The sequence below is a fragment of the Syngnathoides biaculeatus genome, chromosome 23 (genome assembly GCF_019802595.1).
Source record: "Syngnathoides biaculeatus isolate LvHL_M chromosome 23, ASM1980259v1, whole genome shotgun sequence".
Lineage (NCBI taxonomy): Eukaryota > Metazoa > Chordata > Actinopteri > Syngnathiformes > Syngnathidae > Syngnathoides > Syngnathoides biaculeatus.
In genome coordinates, this window is record NC_084662.1 from 226,904 (window position 1) to 249,215 (window position 22,312).

At 41.3% G+C, this 22,312-nt stretch overlaps 1 protein-coding gene across 3 annotated transcripts in view; it reads right to left on the minus strand.

Moving 5' to 3' along the window:
• Positions 1 to 1,009: 1,009 nt before the first annotated feature.
• Positions 1,010 to 22,312, minus strand: part of mdn1 (midasin AAA ATPase 1) — a 326,227-nt gene continuing 304,924 nt past the window's right edge. For all 3 annotated transcript variants that reach the window (XM_061812802.1, XM_061812803.1, XM_061812800.1), the window contains 12 exons: positions 19,249 to 19,338; positions 18,943 to 19,141; positions 18,672 to 18,845; positions 17,252 to 17,400; positions 16,969 to 17,058; positions 12,093 to 12,208; positions 11,729 to 11,903; positions 8,194 to 8,267; positions 7,854 to 7,968; positions 4,729 to 4,795; positions 3,621 to 3,763; positions 1,010 to 1,571 (listed from right to left, as the gene is read on the minus strand). In XM_061812802.1, coding sequence (XP_061668786.1) covers positions 1,386 to 1,571; positions 3,621 to 3,763; positions 4,729 to 4,795; positions 7,854 to 7,968; positions 8,194 to 8,267; positions 11,729 to 11,903; positions 12,093 to 12,208; positions 16,969 to 17,058; positions 17,252 to 17,400; positions 18,672 to 18,845; positions 18,943 to 19,141; positions 19,249 to 19,338 — 1,578 coding nt within the window. In that variant the 3' untranslated portion in view covers positions 1,010 to 1,385. The remainder of the gene's footprint in view (positions 1,572 to 3,620; positions 3,764 to 4,728; positions 4,796 to 7,853; positions 7,969 to 8,193; positions 8,268 to 11,728; positions 11,904 to 12,092; positions 12,209 to 16,968; positions 17,059 to 17,251; positions 17,401 to 18,671; positions 18,846 to 18,942; positions 19,142 to 19,248; positions 19,339 to 22,312) is intronic.

Here is a 22,312-nt window from a genome sequence, read left to right on the forward strand (position 1 = left end):
CACTTGTACTTTTGTAATTTTTTTCTGAAGTATGGAAAGTACTGTACTGTTGACATTTTAAACATTCTGGTACCCCCCCCCCCCCACACACACACAGAAAAACTCCAGATCTCAAAGCTACATCGCCAGCGCCTCCACCAGAAGTCTCCTTGTGATCAATGGTAGCTACCTGTAATTTAAATGTTTTATAATTTATATTTACATTATAAGTCTATAATATTACATATATTTGCAAGATTTTTATAAAGATTTAACAATACCTCTTTTTGTCCCTCATATGCCAAGCACAAATAGGGGTTATATATTTTAAAGGTTCTGGTCCCAATTAACTGTGAAAAACGAGGGATTACTATAATTGAAATTTCAATGGCGCAAAATCCATTCTTGAATGAAGTTTGAAGTTAGTTCACAATTTAGAGCTCCCATGGGTGTGGGTAATTTTCATAACAGAAGCATCTTAAAGTACTAAATATAAATTTGCAGCTAGCAGAAATGAAGATGCTGAGGTTCTTGGTGTGAAAAGGTTGGATAGGATTAGAAATGAGCTCATTCGAGGAACAGCCAAAGTTGGATGTTTTGGAGACAGGGTGAGAGAGAGCAGACTTCGATGGTTTGGACATGTTCAGAGGTGAGAGAATATGTTGGTAAGAAGGGTGCTGAGGATGGAGCTGCCAGGCAAAAGAGCGAGAGGAAGACCAAAGAAAAGCTTGATGGATGTTGTGAGGGAGGACATGAGGATAGTGGATGTTAGAGAGGAGGATGCACGAGGCTTAAATGGAAAAAGATGACACGCTGTGGCGACCCCTAACGGGACAAGCCAAAAGAAAAAGAGGCAGTTTCAAAATGCTCACAATTTTCCTAAATTGTAACAGGAGGGACTGCACACACAGCAAGGGTGAGTTGCAATGTCATATTTTCCCAGGGCTCATTTTCAGTTCATCCCCACTGAAAAATCCACAAGCTAATGCTATCAAGGAAAGATTGGCTGAATCACTGACAAAACAATCCCTCATCTTGAGACAGTTTATGTTCACAAAGATTGTTCATTACTTTCACTTAAATTAAAACAGAGAGAGTACAATATATATTAATGGACTTCACCAAGGAGTTTCACACAAAAAAATTGTCATATTCCTATTTCATACCCAATGAGACAGTTAATTGAATCATGGCTAAAAGACCAATGTTTTATAGTGTCTCAGAAAAAGGCCAACATTAAAATTAATACATTTCCATCTCCACAATAATTTTGAGTATATTGACATAGTATTTATGAAAATGCACATTTATAGCAGCAAGTCATTTTTTCCCCTAGCAAACCAGTGATGCATTACGGTAATGCAGTCTGACTTGTTAAAAATATAATTGCAAAGAAAAAAAAAAAGTCACTTGGAGACTGTTGTGACAAGTTCAAACCACTGCCTAAGTGCATCACTCAGGGTCTCTGGCAAGGTATTGATATCACGCAGGATAATGTAGAAGGGGAACGGGAACTCCTCCATGTAAGAGCGAATCTCTGGTAGCTCTCCCGGCCCGTGAAATACTGGTACCTTGATGTCCACGATCGAGTCCTGTATGAGAACACCTCATATTAGCACACCTTTTTCTCATGTGCAGATTATGTCCATTGTTTTGAATTGACACCATGATAAATGACATATACCATTATTAAAATGTTCCAAAAATACCTATAATTTATATTGGGTAATTTTGGGAAAGTCAAAGCTTCATCAGCATCTGATCCCAAAATCAGAAATCACCATGTAAAATTGTAATATAGTCAAATGGTAACAGGCTGTTAAATACACTATACACAGCAGTGATGCACCGAAATGAAAATTCTTTAATAAACACCCCAAACAAACATCCACCCAATGTAGGAAGCAAAGCCTGAAAACTGAAACACACAGGTATACAGCCTTAAATTTTACACTACTTGTTACGATAGTGTTCAAAATGATTGCAGTCCAATGTGACGAACCAAATTAATCCGTGTTTTCATTATATTTTTTAAGGCTACATGTCAAACAAGTTACCGGAAGGTGCAGTAGATTCTCAAAAAAGCAACAAGACCCAGCATTCATGATGCACACACTCTTAAGGCTGTGCAATTGGGCAATTTTTTGCAAGGGGTGTGTTAAAAAGAATAGTCTGCCGTTGACTTTACAAAGTCAAAATTTTATACAAACTTTGTTTCTAGGGTTTACCAATCCATTGAATCACTAAACTAATAAGTTGTACGACCATTTTTTTTTTAAATAACTGCTTCAAATCTGTGTGGCGAGGAGTCAACCAACATGTGGCCCCTTTTAGCTGTTACAGAATTCCACTCCAAGATTTCTTAACGAGATTCCACAATTAATTTAAATTTATTGGGTTTGCTTCATAAACAGCTTTTTTTATGTCAATCCACAAGTTCTTGATTTGATTAAGGTTCGAGAACTGGGATGGCCATTCCATGGAGTTAACTTTGTTGATTTGGAACCAAGACTTTATGGTTTGGACATGTTCAGAGGTGAGAGAGTAAGTATATTGGTGGAAGGGTGCTGAGGATGGAGCTCCCAGGCAAAAGAGCGAGAGGAAGACCAAAGAGAAGGTTTATGGATGTGGTGAGGGAAGACATGAGGGCAGTTGGGGTTAGAGAGGAATATAGGCTAAGATGGAAAAAGATGACATGCTGTGGCGACCCCAAACGGGACAACCCGAAAGGAAAAGAAGAAGAAGAAGAAGAAGAAGAGGTTTGGAACCAAGACTTTGCATGTTTATGAGTGTGTTTGGGGTCATTATCATGTTGAAAATTTTTTTTGAAGGGCATGTCCTCTTCAGCATAAGGCAACATGACCTCTTCAACTATTTTGACAAATGCCAACCAATCCATGATCCCTGGTATGTGATAAGCCAATCAGGCTGAGGCTGGGCCGCAGATGCACATCCACGCAATATAAATTATTTTTAAATTAGACATACTAAAGGGGCAACTTACAAATAAAGGGCTCACATAATACACTGGAAATCTAAACTAATTCTAGGCTTTTATTGCGAAGTTGTCACCACACCACAATACCAGTGTGTTTCGATAATGAGAAGATCCGTATGCGAGTGACTGAGAGGATACTGCTCCAGAGTGTTGCTGGACATTCTCAATGAAGTGGTTGGCCTCTGGTGGCTGGCTGTCTGGCTAAGTTAAGAAAATGCGTCACATGTTGCAGGGCCTGCATTTCAAATGTTTAAAAAAAAAAAAATCACTGCAGATCAGGATCATTTAATGTTGGCAGCTAAAAACACAATCAATTTAATTATATTGGTAGCCCTTGGAAATGATCTTGACTGGTAAATGGAGAATTTCACATTTTTGTTCCACTCCATCACAATAGTTGGATACAGAGTCCACGGTCACTACACCAATCTGTTGACCTCCCTGTCCATTCTTCCTTAACTGGTGAACAAGACCCAAAGATACTTGAAGTCCACTTGGAGAAGGATCTTATTCCTGACTGAGTGTCATGGTCTCAGTTGAGATGGTGGAAATTGTCATTCCAACTCCCTCTCTCTCTCTCTCTCTCGTATACACAAACACACATACACGCACTCCACCCCCCCGACACACTGATGTTACTCACCCACGAGTTGGGACTGTCAAGCGCCACAAATATGATGAACACATTTGCACTGCGTGCTGCCTGTATTGCTGCCATCACTCGCTCTTTGCCTTCCAGGAATAGTCCCCTACCATCTGAGACGATGATCAGCAGCTGGGCTGTCTCTGTGAAGAGACATTAGAAGGGCATGAAGTTAAGGACATGGTTGCATGACACTACACTACTAATTACAAGAGACACCATGCAATACACATCAGAATTTTTTTCATTTTAAAATGCCACTGACACCTAAAACATGAAATTTAGTATGTTGTTAACCAGAAAAAAAAAAAATCAGCCGGAATAGAATCATCAGAATGTTGCCCTATATTGATTTTTTCATATCCCGCCATGAAAAAACTGGCGACTGTGTTGGGTTGAAAAAGAAGCCGGAAGTGACATATTTGGCAGACACCTTTAGCTGCCAAGTCCAGCGGCTTTACCTCTTGAACAGGTGACAAATTAGTTTTTTCATGTAATTTTTGGTGTTAGTGGCACTTAAATGTATAATGTCTGCGCAGAGACCACATCAGCAGTCTGCAACAGTGCACGTCCGCAGCTTGGAGGGAACAGTGCTGCCCACTCATGTGGGTACGTCACATCTGAAACATTTGCAAAAATCAGCATCGTCCCAGATTATCGCACTCGTCGTCACTTTAAATTGCACACATTTCCTGAAATCTCTGAGTCCTTTGCAAAATGCTCATTACCCATTATACATTACGCATTACCTATTGTTCTATTAGTCATTTCAAATTGCTGTAATTGCTAAAGGACTGTTTCCGTTTGTCAAAAAAATGGAATGGCATTACCACATTACTGGTAACCTTTTACTGCTGAGTAACTAAGCGACTCCAGCTACTGGAGAAAAATTCCTCGTGTACTTTTGACAAACTTGGGATGTGATTGATATGATGGGATATGATGATATGATTCTGAAAGGTCGCTTCAAATTATATAAGAAATGTGAGTAATTTGCCCTAAGAATACCCTGCTTCTTACCCAAATTCAGATGGGATAGGCAGCACGTCCCTTTACAACTAATCACAGCAAGTGTTACGGATAGATCGATGAATGTGTGAGTAATTACCTGAATTTGTCAATCTGAAAACCTGCTTTCGTGCTGCAAGAAACATCTCGGTTGCACACTCAAGAAACTGCACAAAGACAAAATTAAGGCACAATAAATTATGTATGGGGTTTTCATCGTTATTTCAAATCTAGATTACCTTATTTAGCTAGTGTATTGGTGATGTTCCCTCGCACCAATTTCCTTTCCAAATTTGGTAAGACAAATTCAAATTGGTATCAATGGTACCGATCTGATACTGCTATTTTGGGGAAAACAGCTGTCTGGGTAATCAAAAAGTATTTCAAACCGTGGCTACATAAAGAGTTTAAAGGTGAATTGTTTCATGTACAGTATTTGTATTGTATAATGAGGTAGCAGTAAGATACTGTTTGACAATATCGTTTGGAATCAGATTGAGATTCAATATTACTCAATTACCATATATTCGTGACCATAAGGTGCATCGTATTGAAAGGCACAGTCTCAGTTGCGAGTGCAATTTCAGTATTTAACATATACACAAGGTTCACTGTATTATTGAGCACTGGCATGGTGGTACTCACGAGACAGCGAAGCACAATTGTAACTTTATTTTTGTCAACAGAAGAACATGCTTATTTTTTTTTCCCACTACAACTGGTGCAAGCAAGTCAGTCAACAGTCAACACTGCATCCTTACCCACAGTGTCAGATCAAACCAAGATCATTACACCACAGCAAACAGAACAGCACAACCAGCAGACAACTAAACCAAAATGATGAGTTCTGAAATAACTGACACAAAACACGCACTTCAAATGCTATTTACCAAAATGTTTCGTGCCGTAAAGCATCCTGGACTCACCTCATGTGACGCTATATGCAGGCTTAAAACATACGGTACCATATATGCATTAAAGCGGCAGCAGGAGCAAAAATGAGTATGGGTGGACTTTATTGACGTATTTAACAATGCACGTGATGACTTTTTTTTATTCATGCTCATCCACAAATCCATCAAAGTCCTGGGCAAGTTCTCCAAACATGCCAGGTTCCCTCTTGTCATTGTCTGAGTCAGTCTCGTTACCGTGCGGCTCATCAGATATTTCAAACAACAATAAAAGCAGACACGTTAGCCCAAGCATCCAGAATCCATTTACAAATTGTGACGTAAACGGCTAGTGCTGCCTCCCAGTTTTGAAGCTGTGTTCGGCATTTGTCATCCATTGCTCCCACGACGCTCACAACTTCACTTTGTACACTTTGCTTACACCGATATACAGCAGTTTAAGTTGCTTAATCAACTCTCCTGGAATTATTGCAAGCTTCAAGTTTATTTGCGCTTGTTTTTTCTTTGATCGTTAATCCATTACAGTAATTGTTCTTCCAACTCGGGCCATCTCGCCTCGTTTCCGCGGAAACTCTGCTTCGTTTTCTTGACTCGGCAAAACTTGTTTTCCTGCTTCCTCAACCTTAGCACCATGGATTCGTTGATCTTGAATTCTCTCGCGGCTGCTTGATTCCCATGTTTCTCCATGTATCTGATGGCTTGCTATTTAAATTGTGCTTCCTAACTGTGTCGCGATTATTTTTTTGGAATCCTGAGCCAAAACGATGTTTACCACAAAAGACACATTTTCTGGGAGACATGCCTTTAGCCTCATCTCCCATGCCCGCACTTCCCTCTCTACAGTGTTTACACCGATATGCAGCGGTTAAAGTTGCTTCGTCTTGCCTCTCGGAATAATAGCGAGCCCCAACTTCAACTTCCTGCGCCTGTTTTTTTCATGGCAGTTGTTTGCTCATTGATCATTAAATGCATTGATCAAGTTGCTCTTACAACTTGAGCCACCACACCTCGTTTCAGCTTTATCTTTTTGACTTGCCGAAGCTCGTTTTCTTGCTTCCTCCACTTTACCCCATTGATTCTTTGAGCTTTAATTCTCTCGTGGCTGCTTGATTCCCATGTTTCTATACATAATTGGTAGTTTGCATTGTAAGCTGTGCTTCAAGAGCGTCTTTCGTCGTTGATGCAATTTTTGGGGGTCCTTAGCCAAAATGATGCTGTTTTGGACAAATCACATACCAGCTTTATATACCTTCTGGGGGTCGTACCTTTCGCGTCCTATTCCATGCCCACAATTCCCCCTGTAATCTCCGCAAGCGGTCCTGTCACATTCCCGCTTTTCCTCTATGGAAAGGAGTGTGTTGGTAGGAAATGCTCCCAGTCAGTTCCAGATTTTGGTCGATGGACACATTAGGCCCTCCGCATTATAAGGTGTCCCCGTCCATTTTGGGGAAAATTGAAAACTTTCAAGTGCACCTTATTGTGAAAATACAGTAAATGCCACAGAAATTGGACAAGTTTAGAAATAATAATTTAACATTGAAAGCAATTTATATTGGTTGTAAAAAGCTTTATTTTATTCATGTTATATTCAATTTTTTTTTCACCATGGCTATATTATTCTAATATTATACTATATTACATATTATACTTTGTGTTGTGGTTTAAAATGGAGGTTCTTCACTGGTTTTGTTGAGTTGCCACAACTTCCTTCTGCTTTTCTACAGCATCAGATTTGGAGGAGGGGGGGGGGGGGGAGAGAAAAAGAGGGAGAGGGAGAGAGAGAGAGAGAGAGAGAGAGAGAGGAGAGAGAGAGAGAGAGAGAGAGAGAAACTGAGGAGCGTGGTGGACTGCTGCGATTTGACATTATGCAATTACCCACGGAGGAGAAAAAGTTAGCCCCCATAAACTGCATATTATTAGGATCTCAATAGTTAAGTTACTTTCCACTGTTCCTTTTAATGATAAACATTGGTTGGAATGACTGCAATATTTTAAACAGCGCAATTTTCATTTGAAAATCGGCCTTAGAGCAGGTTTCGGAAGAATGCATATTTCAGTATCACTCTCTATTCTATTCTATTAATCACTATTAGCTTTGCAAATGTGACAATTTTAGAAGCACATGCATAACAATGTGCATGGCAGTTCAAGTATGATGAATGTAATAAACATAATAATGATGGTAACAAATTTGCATTGGGCTTTCCTTAAAACTCACACAGACTTCACAAGATAAATACATTGTAAAAGACTGACAGGATCAAAAAGCTCAATGTTTTTGTCAGTCAACATACAGCATGAGCAGGATTCCCACCTGAGCTATTCTGGTCTTCTTTTGCTGGAATTTACACAATCGGAGAATCTGAGCTCCAGAATGATCAGTGAATTGCTGCCGGAACGGGTGGAGAAGCTGGACCTGTTCACCAAAACTATATAGGGGTGCAAAGCAATATTACACTTACATGAAATATATGCACAGTGTGTGTGACATCATTCCTTGAATTTGTTTCATCATAGTTTGGTGGTTAAGGTTTGTGCCACGTAAAAGTTACACAAATATAAACCCAACCTATCATTTTGTAACTTTGTAGGATGGATATTATTTTAACACTGCTATAAATAAACAACATTTTGAAACAAGGAAATATTGCTACCTGTAAACAGACACTTGTCCAACTTCCAGCAGAGTGAGCGCATTGACAATCACTGACAGGGATTCAAATGCCAGCTAAAAGACAGAGTGAACACAAGCAAAAATTAATTGCATATGGTTAGTTCACATGGATGCCTTTTTACATAAATCAATCACGAATGGTAAAGACATCTCCCTGAATTTCATTTTGGAAAAAAAAAAATACTGACAGTATTTTAAATACTGGGAGTTATCATTCAAAAGGTAATACTTGTTTCAAAGCAAAAAAAATTCTAAAGTGATATCTTTTCACACTTTTGATCCCCAAATGTAGTTTTTGTTTTGTCCCAAATGAAATTTCATGGTTTGTAACGTGTTTTCTGAAGATTCTAATTCAATTTTTGGACATAAAGGATTTACTCTGATGGCTTAATATGCACTTGCTATGAAAACTAAGAAATCCAAAATCCATCTTAGTGTCTAGTGTTCTCTTACTAGTTTTTTTTTGTCCTATACCACTCAAGATGCTTTTAATCCGACTGGAAGGAGCCTAACAATGTTTTTGCAATACAACAGAGGGATCTGTGATCAGAAGTACAAGGGCGTGGTCATCATTTTGCATTCACACAAAAGCAGACAAAAAAATAGATGTTCCTTTTGACGTATGTATCGATTTTTCAAGGTGTGGGAACAATTCCCTTCCTATTCCCTGGTGAGGTGTTCCAACCGAGAAAAGACACCGGGGACAACCTAGGATACGTTGGAGAGACTACGTCTCGTGCCAGCCAGGAAATTCCTCGGGATCCCCTTGGAAGAGCAACAAGAAGTGTCTGTGGAAGGGAAGCCCAGACTTCCCTGCTTAAGCTACTGTTACTCACTGAAAGGTTTGGAGAAATGTGCTGACATCAAAGCAATGTCCTTTGCATGGATGCCCTTGCTTATTTCAGCAAGACAATGTCAAACCACATTCTGCATGTGTTATAACACCACAGCCTCGGAATAAAAGAGTGCATGGCCTGCCTGCAGTCCAGAGCTGCCTCCCATTGAATATGAAGTGTAAAATATGACAATCGAGAAACTGGATTATTGAACAGATAAAGCTGTACGTCAAGCAGGAATGGGTAAGAATTCCATCTACAAAGCTAATGAGTGTCATCTGCTCCCAAACATTTACTGAATCTTAAAAGAAAAGGTGAGGTAACAGAGGTAAACATGACCCTGTCCAAGTTTTTTTGGAATGTGTTGGAGCCAGAAAATTTCAAGTTTATGATTTGCACAAAACGAATGATGTCAGTTTGAACATTAAATAGCTTGGCTTTTTAGTGTATTCAATTAAATATAGGTTGAACATGAGTTGCAAATCATGTGTTTTTATGATACAAAATGTCCCAAATTCATTGGAATTGGGTTTGTATCTCAAGCCACAGAGAATCGCATCAAAGTGGCGTTTCAATCGTCTCGACAGCGATTGAGTCAACACTTTATTAAGACAGATGTAGCGCTGGGCGAGTTATGCCTCAATTTATGAATGGATTATAGATTCTTGGGCTAATGTGTCTACTTCCACAGTTGTTCGATAAGCCGGCATCATATCTGAGGAGCCGCACAGCAACGAGACTGACAATGACGAAAGAGAATCAGAATCAGCTTTAATGGCCAAGTATATAATAACACACAAGGAATTTGTCTCAGGCAGTCATGCCGCATTGGTATGACATTCATGTTAAGTTCTGAGAAGAACAATTGACCCGTTTGATGGAGATCTTGCCAAGCTGTTTTTCATTTTGGATTCAGAAGATAAGGAGTTTGAATAATTTGTGGATGAGGAGAAATACAAAAAAAAAAAAATCACGAGTACATACATTGTTTAATACTTCAATAAAGTACAACTAAACTCACTGATTACGTTCTTAAATACTTCAATAAAGTACGACCGAACTCAGTTTTTCTCCGGGTGCCCTTTTTAAATAGCGTTCATGCACGCTACCGTATGTTTTAAGCTAGTGTTGTCATATAGTTATAGTGTAGAGCTCCATCGTTAAGTACATCAATAAAGTAGAACCAAATTCACCGTTTATATTGTTAAATACTTTAATAAAGTACAACCGAATTTATTTTTGTTCCCTGTGCCTTTTTAAATAGCATGCATGCATGCTACTGTATGTCTTAAACTAGTGCCGCTATATACTGTAGCATCGCTGCAGGCAAGCCCAGCCTGCTTTGCAGCGCTAGACATGTAAATAGCTCATCTTTTTTGTTTATCTGTTGGTTGTGCTGTTCTGTCATGACTTTGGTTGGGTGTGACACCGTAGGTGAGGATGCCGTGTTGACTGGTGACTTGCTTTTGTTTCTTATGGACCACAATAAAAACTTGAGAGTTTACCAAGCTTTGTCTGCTGACAAATAACTAATGGATACAGATATGTAATAATACCTTTAGAATAACTGAAATAATACACACACACACACACACACACACACACACACACACACACACACACACACGGGGGTTAGGATTCCACGTTCCGCAAGATTTCTGCAAGATTTTGGGTACTTAGTGATTAAGGATAATTGACCTTCCTAATAAATATGCACCATCATTACTTGTATTAACTAATGCTTAGGGAATAATTCAACAAACGTAAATTCTTGTGTATAATGCGCAAAATTTTCCAAAAATATTTTCTAAAAGTCAATGGAGCGCATCATATTTTGGTATAGATGAAAAATAAAAATAAAAGCACATTGTATAGTTGTACACAGGTACTGTAGATAGAGGAGTGGTTAAAAAAAGGTGTACATTAACATTTCAATATGATATTCAATGTGTTATGTAACACATTTATATGTATTACAGTGTGCGCCGCCAACCTGAGATTCCTGACCTGCTTGTGGGAGTTTGGCGTTTTATGATCGTTAGCTTAACATATTTGTTGGTAGTGCACCAAAGATCAGAAATGTCTGCCTGTGAGTTTGTTTTAACAAAGTAAGACAAAAACGTTTCTACTACAAGGGCTTATTACGCAGCTGCTTTTAAAAGAAGTGTCATCACTCCAGCCCAAGAAGTAGGAAACTGCAGCAGTTCAAAGTGTCAGAATCGAATGTGAGATTGTGGGAGCCCTGGGTGGCTCGGTATGGGTTGTCTTCCATCAATTGGGTGGCTCTTGGGGGAGGTGGGGAAGAGCTATAATGTTTTTTTTCCTCTCCTTCAGTTTATAACAGCGCTTTGTCTTTTGTCTTCTTCCCTCACTAGAAACTTTGTTCTATTTGATGGATCGACTCAATAAATACTTTTTTTTTTTTAAAAATGTATCACAGTTGAAGCCTAGAAATTCCAATTTGACAAAGAGAAGGGATCCTTCATTCTGTTTGACCTGTCAGCTGAACAGTACAAAAATAAATAGATAAAAAATTAGGAGACATGAGATCAACCAGAGCTCTCTCGGCTATCCTTGGGACCGCTTTCTGATTCCCATTGGGTCTGGGCCTTACTGCTTAGGCTGTTCGTAGAAGGACGAATTGAGAAACATGCCGGATATTAAACTGGCAGGTTTTACCTGTTTTGAGTGGTTGTCCCCCATACTGGAAGAGTCATCCAGAGCCAGGCAAATCTGGTAATCTCTTTTATTGGGCTTGGTCCTCCTCAACCATATCTTGTCCTTGCGAAACTGACTGGCAATGTACGGAATCACTTTTCTCATGTTGAGACGTTTTCCTGTACGATAGTCACCTCTAGAGAATAGTAGAGCACGACAATGAAAATTATCACACAAAGGATGAGTCGTGTGGACTTATCTGTACAGAGATCTTCCAAAGATCGTGAAAAATTATTAAGGAGCTAGGTGCAGATTTTACAACACTTTTATTATGTAAATAGATTCTGTCAACTGAAAGTCTCTCGTATGTTATGGGGATACCAACTTGAGTTTTGCAGCTTGCGTTGGTTCCAGAATAAGGCGTAGCTGTTCAGACAGTTGTTGGGATAGAAGGTGGGTCATTGTCTGGTACTGGTGCCACATGTATGCTGCTGAACTCTCCTGTTTCACAGATCAATTGAAAGTTATTAATAAATCAGTGGCAAGAAAAAAAACAGCTTAGTAAGCCCTCTGGAATTACCTGAATTTTGACAGAAGTTCATAAAATAATATTCGGTAATGATAATAGAATGTTTTCTTCAACACATACCACATAATCTTTCCGTGTTTTTACTGAGCACTGATAAACAGAGTGCATTGTGGGGCATAAATTGCAAACAATGAATTTTATGACTGCTTGATCCAATTTTGGCACTACTTACCTCAACAGAGCTTCTCCTGAGGTTGCGCATAGATGTCCAAAATGATCAAGATAAATAATAATACTTAACGTTCAGTTCAGCAGTATTCTTGGTTTGCCTGGTGTGAATTACTCTCTTGAGATTGTAGGGTATATTGGTTGGATGAAAATGTAATTGAGTGAGTAAATAAATGCGACAGAGTTGAACACATGCGTCCCACTTCTGGGATCGCATTTGTCCCGATAAAGGGGCACCACGTTCCTTTTTTAAATGGGTTACAATGAATAAAAAGGAACGACAAACCTTTAATCAATCAGTCTAAAAATTCTGTGAATGTTGTTACACGTTAGTTCTTAATGTACAATAAACCTCAATACACATGAATAAACCAAGACATCACAATAGGCAGTGAAATTTTAGATGTAATTCAATATAATCTACATTAAACAGCTACGACTAGAAGCTATTCAAAAAGGAAAAACTAATGATAGAGAAAATCAGGCGTACGAAAATGGACAAAAGCTCATATGTGTGTATTTGTGGGTGAGTGTGTGTGGCTGGCTTCTGGCTTAGGACAAATGTGTATTGGTGTACTTTTATGGACAGAATTTCTTGGTGCTCCGAGGCGTAGAGGGTGTCCAATTTGGTGGCCTCAGCATTGTATCTTTGTTCTTTGCAGATGATGTGGTTCTGTTGGCTTCATCAAACCGTGATCTCAAATGCTCACTGGAGCAGTTCACAACGTGAAAGCGACTGGGATGAGAATCAGCACCTCCATCTCTAAGACCATGGTACTCAGTCGGAAAAGGGTGGCGTGCCCTTTCCGGGTCAGAGATAAGACCCTGCCGCAAGGGGAGGAGTTCAAGTATCTTGGGGTCTTGTTTACGAATCAGGGAGGAAGACAGCGGGAGATCCAAAGGTGAAAGGGTGCAGCGGCTGCAGTGATGCAGGGTTTTTAATCGGTCCGTTGTGGTAAAGAGGGAGTTGAGTCGAAAGGCAAAGACCCCAATATATCATTCTATCTATGTTCCTACCTTCACCTATGTCCGCAAGCTGTGACTCGTGACAAAAAGAACAAGATCCTGGATACAAGGGGCCAAAAATTTTTTTTTTTCCCAGGATGTCAGAGCTTTCCCATAGAGATAGGAAGAGAAGCTCGGTCATCCGGGAGGGCCTCAGTGCCAAACCGCTCCTCTTCCGCATTGAGAGTAGCCTGATGAGGTGGGTGGGGCATCTGATCCGAATGGCTTCCAGACGCTTTCCTGGTGAAGTGTTCCTGGCATGTCCCACCGGAAAGAAACCCCAGAAATGACCCAGAATATGCTGGAGACAACATCGCTCGGAGCGCTTGGTAGGGTTCACACTCACTCTGACCAAAAAATTTCAAGGGCTTTTTAGGGGCATTCTTAGGGACCGACACAAAAAAATTAGGGCCATCGTGGCAAATCAAGAATAGGGAAAAAAGAATCACCCAATGGTGTCATCAACCATTATTGATTCATCAAAGGTTCCAGTACCTCAGTACCTGTCACAGTGATCACCTGTTGCCCCTTGTGGTAGTTCTCATTGATATGACCATTGTCAATGTCTTCACATAATTACTTCACATAACAGTCTACAGAAAAAACAGATTCTAACTATAATTGTAGCTATATAAACATATTTACAAATGTCTTCTATTGACGTCTGTCTCAGCACCCCTACTCTAGCTCCTTGAGCATACCCAGTGCCTCATCTATTTGTTGCTGCAGAGGTGCCAAGGTGGGTCACTTGTCCTTTGCTCTGCCTCTGAGTGCATTGCTTCGGTGATATACCTCAGATTCCTCTTCTCTTCTGCCTCCTCAAACAGCCCGTCAGCCTTCTCAATAAATGTAGATATGTCAGTCTATTCTGGCTGTTTTGGCTTTGAGGGCGTCTATCTCTACCTTACCTGCTTTCCTCTTCTGTGCCTGTTTTGATGCATCCTTCTTCTTCTTCTTTTCTTCCTCTAAACGCACATAAGAAAGTGAAGCTTGGCAACAAAGATGGGGTCCTGTGCTGCTTTCTGAACAACAGTGAAGGAGCTGTTGGTTGGGCAGGTCACCTTCTTCGTCCTTGCTACCTCGCAATAATCTCATACGTGTGGCATCAAGGTGATGGCTCTCTCTGCCACATTAACGTTTTCAAGCATCTGGGCGAGTGTTGGATCCAGTGACTTGTTTAAAGTCCTCAAACCTGGCAGGTGCATCGCAAAACAAGTTGTAGGGGCTGGACAGAAAATCTTCCACCCCCCATCCAGCTGCCTTGCAACCGATTCAAAATGCATTGTGGAGGATGTGTAGACCGTAGCTTCCAGTCTGCAGCACGCGGCAGGTGGTCATCTTTTCGATTTCTTCTTGAATAGATTTGTACAGCTTCCAATTAAAATTGGGGCCATCTATCGAGAGCTGGAGCAGCTTTTGGTGACCGAAGTCACACATGATAGGGTCCAGACGCTCCTGAAGATCAGTTGCTGCTGAATGTCCCAGGAATTCAGAGGTGAGGTAGCAAGTGCGGACCCGGTCATCCATCCACAATCGCACATGAAAGTCCAGCTGTTTCTCTTGCATCTCATGATTTAGAGACTCAACAAAGAGGAGGACATACACTGATTCAGCCTTCACGTTGTGCCTCAGTAGAGATGAAAAGTGGGCAGCGATGCCAAATGTAGCCACGAAGTCTTCCTTTCCCCACAGTGGTAGTTTTTAGCAATGTCACTGTCTGGAGACATGACTGCAAACACTTTTGAATTATTTTCAAAAGATTTGTAACTTCACTATCTTGATATTTTGACAGGAACAGATTCATACTAACAGAAGATGAGACAGTCTTCGTCAAATCAGCATGTCTCCTGTTTTTCTGGTGCGACTCCATTGCTTTGACGCCCATCTTTCCAAGCTGGTAACTCTGTTTGCACAGATGACAGAACATGTGCTGATCTTTTGGATCTCGACGAACCCAGCTCCCAAACTCTTTACTTTCAACCCAAGCATCTTGAAAAATGCACTTCCCCATAATACAAGTATTCTTATTGGATCGATCAAAGAACTACGCGACGAAGACGATGTGAAAAGCCTACTCACAAAAACAAACAAAGGAATATCAACGACAAGATGGCGACTATAAGAAAAAAGTTGCGAACACAGTGACTTCCCTTGGAAATTTCCGGCTGTTTTGGACGTCAGATGGATCTCTATTTTTTTAAAATAAAAGCTAATTTTTTTCTTGGGAGAATTTTGGTGGTAGAGGTCCTCCTTTTCATTTTCTTTAATTTAAGGCCTTTTTAGGGGCTTGGCCGGTTTTCGGTGAATTTTAAGGACTTTTCGGGGCCCCTAAATGGACCCTCAGAAATTTAGGGTTTTTTAGGGACTTTTAGGGCCGTGTATGAACCCTGGCTTGGGAACGCCTGGGAATTCCTCCACTCCTGCCTTGCGTTCTTGCTATCCTGCACTTGAGTCCTCCACAAGTTGCCGTGCCGTCCTTGCCCTTCACTTACACTGACCGTGAACTAATGGATCAAGTAAGACAGGACCACGCGGGAAGAACACTGCTTCACTGGTCATGCCGCCAGTCTGCCTCCCAGCGCTTTCAGCCTGTCAACCAAGACTACCCTCTTCGAGTAAGCTCTGTCTTTTTGTCCTCTCCTTCCTCTTCACCAGTGTCTCCGACTTCTCATAGTTATTGACCACACCTGACCATGTAACCTCCACTTTTTATTATGAGGAAGACCTTGACTAAAATGACCGCCTGCCCGATTCAGACTCAAACACAAATTTAGATTTTTCCACTTCTTTCCCCAGTTTTACAAGTCCAAGTCAGCTTTTGTCACATCTCCCCATCTCGAGCCCCAGTGAGTCGAAGCCCAAGTTCTTTCCCTATGACCTTCTCTGGGGAACCCATTTGGCAATTTATCCAGGATCCTTACGTGGTGGCCAACAGGGGTGCGCAAGTAATCTTTTTTTTTTTTCTTCCTTTTCCATTCCGCCAAAGTCACGTCAAGCCAAATCAGCTTCAGAGTCACCTGGTTCTGTAACACCAGTGTTTCCTTCTCAAACCCCAGTGCACTCTACCAATCTCGTATCCACTCCTATCAAGCCTCAATGGTGGCACGCTAAGGAGACAACTCCAGTCGCTGTGCCAGCTCCCCGGCAGCTGCGTCAGGGCCCCATACCTTCTGCCTGGCTGCTGGTCCCTGGCAGCTCCGTCAGGACCCCGTGCTTACTTCTGTTCTGGTGGCGCCGGACCACCTGCCTCTGTTGCCTGGCTCCTGCTTTGCCATAGGCTCGGTCACCAAGGATGTCCGCCTGAATGGCCCCGTAGTGACACTTTGGGTGGTCTGGAAGCAATGTTCCCTCTAAGCTGTGCGTATGCGCAATTGCGCACTGCTGATGTGAGCATACTAAAATTTCAATAGTATTTCAATGACAGTAACTTCTTTTGTACTTACTAGCTAATGCCATATTTCCATCAAACCTTTAAATACTACAAGACATTGGTACACACCTCCTCCTGTGTCCCTGGAGTCAGATTGTGCCACATTGATAACTGTTCCTCCATCTCCCTCCTCATATCCCCTGGCTCTCTCTCTAAATTCTAAAAAAGATAGAAACAAATGCACACATACAGACAGAAATGTGATGAAAAACATGAACACTAAACAACAGGAAGATAACATTTTGGGAAAGGTCAAATGGGTGAATAAAGCTAAACATATACGTAGTATTTTTTTTTTTTTACATTAAGTCCCCCACCCCCAAAAAACAAACAAAAAAAAAACAGCTTGTACCTGCAATGTGTCGATGAGCAGCTCAGGAACTGTGTGAAAGGTTGATTGTGATTTTCTCTCTGCTTTTTCTCCATCTCCGGAATGCCCACTATCCTTCCATTCATCGTCTTTTTCTTGCCCCTGTGGATGTCTCTCTCCATTTTCTACATCTGTCCAAAAACCATTAAAATTTGGAAAAGTTCAGGGAAATTTCTGTAGCTATTATGTTGCAGTGGCATGAAAGATGCTGGATTGAGCATTTTTTCTTTATAATCTTGAAATAAAGTAATGTTAGCAATAAACAAAATCATGACATTTTATTTTTAACGCTGTTGTTGTTGTACTTAAGATGTAAAAAAAAAAAAAAAAAAAAAAAATAAAAAAATAAAAGCTAGTGCTTCCGATTTCCCAGCCAACCCTAAAAATTCCCACTGAACCTAACATTTTTACACCACGTAATCAATCTGTCAGGAGCATGGTTCTCCACGGCCTCTGTGCACTCTGCACACCATGAATGCGAGCGCGTGCTGCGGAGCCACAGCTCGGTCGGATGTTTGACAGCAAGAGTGGCAAGCGGGGGCATGGCTGTGCCACTTCCTGGTGTGCGCTGCTGCTGGTTGGCAGCACCTGCACCTCGTTGTGCCCTGATTACATTGTGTATTTCAGCCTAGTTTTTCATGCTATTTTCTTGTGTATGCATGTGTGTTCATGAGCATCAGCTAGCGTAGCTGCCTCATTCCATTTCAAAGCATTACTGAGCCATATCAAGTCAATTTACCATGTCCGCTTTTTGTCATTGTTTCATGTTTTGGACCAAGGCCTTTGCCATAACACAAAGACCATGTGAAGGAAAGAAAAATGAAACTTCATCTTCAAAGGACCAAAGACCTGCATAAATCATAAGATTAACAACACTGGTTTGAATTGTGACATTCTATAATGTTGACTTTTAAAAATTTAATCACTGAAGTTTTTCAGCGTTTGACTTGTGTTCAACAAAGAATAAAATAGACTGTTTTTCTTTATTCAGATGCAGGAGTAGCACGTTGTTGTGTAATAAATAATACACACTGCCAGGTTGAGAGACAGGGTATAACAGAGATTCATGCTGACATGAATAAAGGATGTCTAGTTACAATTGGACAATGTAAAAATAGTTTGCAATAATAAATAAAATAAATCCCATCTACCCTAGTTTTGAAATGTAGGAAATCGGAACCACAACATTTTTTGGGCCCTAATTTTCATTTTACTTAGTGTCTCAAACTGATAGGGTGTTCTCCCTTGTGAATCGGGGTCATTATATTTTCAAAAAGTTACTTTGTTTTATAAACATCACACTAGACATGGCATTTCAGGTGAATTTAAGAAAGGAATCAATGAAGCAAAAAATAATTTGCATTGCAGTAACTGTCAACAGACATAATGAATGTAGTAATACCTTGCTGCTGCATGGCCTCTTTTCTATCCAGCTGCTTATAGTTCAGCTCCTGGACCTCACCAGCTTTAAAGTCCTCATCTTGGTGCTCTATTTCCATTGAAGGATCTTCCTCATCCAGGGTTTCTTCCTTGACTTGTTGAGGTCCTACGACCTCCTGATTTGCATTAGCAACATCTGAGAGCATACAAATACAGAATTAAATTTTGAACCATGTTAATAATTCCTTCTACTTTGTGATGATAGGTTTGTTCATGATGTAGTGGCTACTGACCATATGTTTGGCAATCATAGGCCATGTCCTGTTCATTGACGTGTTCGTACAGGTCAGACTCTTGTCGGATGTCATGTTGCCTGCTGTCGTGTGGCTGGTCACGGGTGCTCTCCAGCGTACGAAGACGCTTGTTAATGAGTTCATTGTTGTCACCTGTTGAACGTTCATTGTCTGCTTGTCCAGGTTTTCTTTTAAAGTTCTGGAACACAAACATATTTAGACAAGAGATGTAATTACAAAAAGGAAAACTTGTTAGAGCTCACAACAAAAGATTCCAAATATTTGAGCTACTTTACATGACTGTACCTGAGTGCTGTTCTGTGTAGCCATCCTTGCAGTCAGCTTTGACTGGTGGCCTGCTGATTCGTTGGCATCAGCTGCTCCATTCCCATGCTCCTATCAAAATAAGTAGTTTTCCCCCGTTATTCGCAGGGGTTACGTTCCTTAAACGCTGACGAATAATGAAAATCCGCCAAACATGGATGCAATATTAATACACACTTGTTACACTGTCAGCATACATGCAGCATGTGCATGTATGTTACTTTATGATGGAGCTCCTGAGGCAGTGAGGAATAATAGCATTTCACGTACTCAAGCAGAAGAAGCTTACATTGCCTCACATACTTCCTGTGTAGGCCGGTCATTATTGATGACATTGTATGTACTTACTGTGTCACATTGAAACAAAAATTATCATACCACAACAAACAGAGTAGCATAATGAGCCAATAAAACAAAATCCATCCATCCATCCATCCATCCATTATCTACCGTTTTTCCGGGTCAGGTCGAGGGGGAAGTAGCTTCAGGATGGATACCCAGACTTCCCTTTCCCCAGCCACTTCTTCCAGCTTTTCCGGACAGATCCTGAGGCGTTCCCGAGCTACCCGAGAGACAGTGTCTCCAACAGAACCACATCATTTGCAAAGAGCAGAGATGCCATGCTGAGGCCACCAAAGACACCCTCTGCGCCTCGGCTGCGCCTAGAAATTTTGTCCATAAAAATTATGAACAAAATAGAGACAAGGGGCAATCTTGGCGGAGTCCAACTCTCACCGGAAACAGGCCCGACTGATTGCCAACAATGCGGACCAAACTCTGACAGCGGTCATATAGGTACCGAACAGATCGTATCAGGAGATTTGGTACCCCATACTTGCGAAGAACCCACCATAGAACTCTCTGAGGGAGACGGTCGAATGCCTTCTCCAAGTCCACAAAACATGTGTTCACTGTTCAATGGCCAGGACGAAAACCACATTGCTCCGCCTGAATCCGAGACTCTACTTCCTGACGGACCCTCCTCTCCAGTACCCCTGAGTAGAGCTTACCAGGGAGGCTGAGGAGTGTGATCCCTCTATAGCAGGAGCACACCCTCCGGTCACTCTTCTTGTAAAGGGGGACCACTACCCCAGTCTGCCAATCCAGAGGCACTGTCCTCGATGTCCATGCGATGTTCCAGAAGCATGTCAACCAGGACAGCCCCACAAAATCCAGAGCCTTTAGGAACTCCACCTCCTGAGCCGTGCCACTAAGGAGCTTTTTAACCACCTCGGTGACCTCAACCTCAGAGATAGAAGAGCCCGCCTCAGAGCACCCAGACTCAGCTTCCTCATGGGAAGGCATGTTGGTGGAATTGAGGAGGTCTTCGAAGTATTCTGCCCACCGACTCACAACATCCCGAGTTGAGGTCAGCATCGCCCCGTCCCCACTATACATAGTGTTGACGGTGCACTGCTTCCCCCTCCTGAGACGCCAGACCGTGGACCAGAATTTCCTCAAAGCCGTCCTGAAGTCGTTCTCCATGGCCTTACTGAACTCCTCCCACGCCCGGGTTTTTGCCTTAGCAACCAGTGAAGCTGCATTCCGTTTTGCCACCCGATACCCATCAGCTGCCTCGGGAGTCCCACAGGCCAGAAATGCCCGATAGGACTCCTTCAGCTTGACAGCATGCCTCACTGTTGTCCACCACCGTGTTTGTGGTTGCCGCCACGACAGGCACTGACCAGAGCTGCAGTCGGCCGCCTCAGCAATGGAGGCGCGGAACATCGTCCACTCGGATTCAATGTCCCCCGCCTCCTGTGGGACGTGAACAAAGTTCTTTCAGAGGTGGGAGTTGAAAGCCATTTCGACCTGGTTTCCATGGAAAAGACAAAATTGGTAGCACCTCTTGACACCTGAAATGAAGATGTTCGCTTAAATATTTTTAAAGAATGGATATACATCGATATATATATATATCTTTACACTTGGAAAATAGTATTGCTTATAAAATCCATGCAGTCATCCATGTTTGAGAAAATTACATTTTATTCATGAAACACACTCTTTCTAAAAAAACAAAAAAGAATTAAAAAGCAGAACTACATTATTGATCAACAGTGCCTTGTTTAGGAGACACACCAAATATGTGGAGGAATGTGTTCTGGTCAAATAAAAGAAAAATCAAACTTTTTGGGCACAATGCAAAATGATATGTTTGGCGTAAAACCAACACAGCTCATAACCCTGAACACACCATCCCCACTGTCAAACATTGTGGTGGCAGCCTCATGGGTTGGGCCTGCTTTTCTTCAGCAGGGACAGGGAAAATGGTTAAAATTGATGTAAAGATGAATGGAACCAAATATAGGATCATTCTGGAAGAAAACCTGTTGGGAGTCTGCAAAAGACCTGATACTGGGATGGAGATTTATCTTTCAAAAGGACAACGATCCAAAACATAAACCGAAATCTACAATGGAATGGTTCACAAACATATCCAGGTTTTAGAATGGCCAAGTCAAAATCCAGACCTGAATCCAATCGAGAATCTGTGGGCAGAGCTGAAAGCTGCTATTCACAAACACTTTCCATCCAACCTCACTGAGTTCGAGCTGTCTTGCAAGTCAGAATGGGCAAGAATTTGGGTGTCTCGATTTGCAAAACTGATAGAGACATACCCCAAGTGACTTGCAGCTGTAATTGGATTAAAAGGTGGCGCTACAAAGTATTAATACAAGTGTCCAAATAATATTGCACCCCCGACTTTTCACGTTTTTATTTGTTAAAAAAGTATAAAATATCCAATAAATTTCTTTCCACTTCACGATTGTGTCACACTTGTTGATTCTTGACAAAAAAGTTCAATTTCATATCTTTATGTTTGAAGCCTGAAATGTGACGAAAGGTTTAAAAATTAAAGCGCACCAAATACTTCCACAAGGCACTGTAGCATAAAGTCATCATCCTTTGGGCTTTCAAAGCGTGAAGCACTTGACATGTGGTGGATTAAGCAGGGGAACCTTCTGTGACATGCATGATTTCAAACCATGACATCTTAGTGCCTTACCAACAGCCACCTTGGAAACAGTGGTCCCAGCTCTTT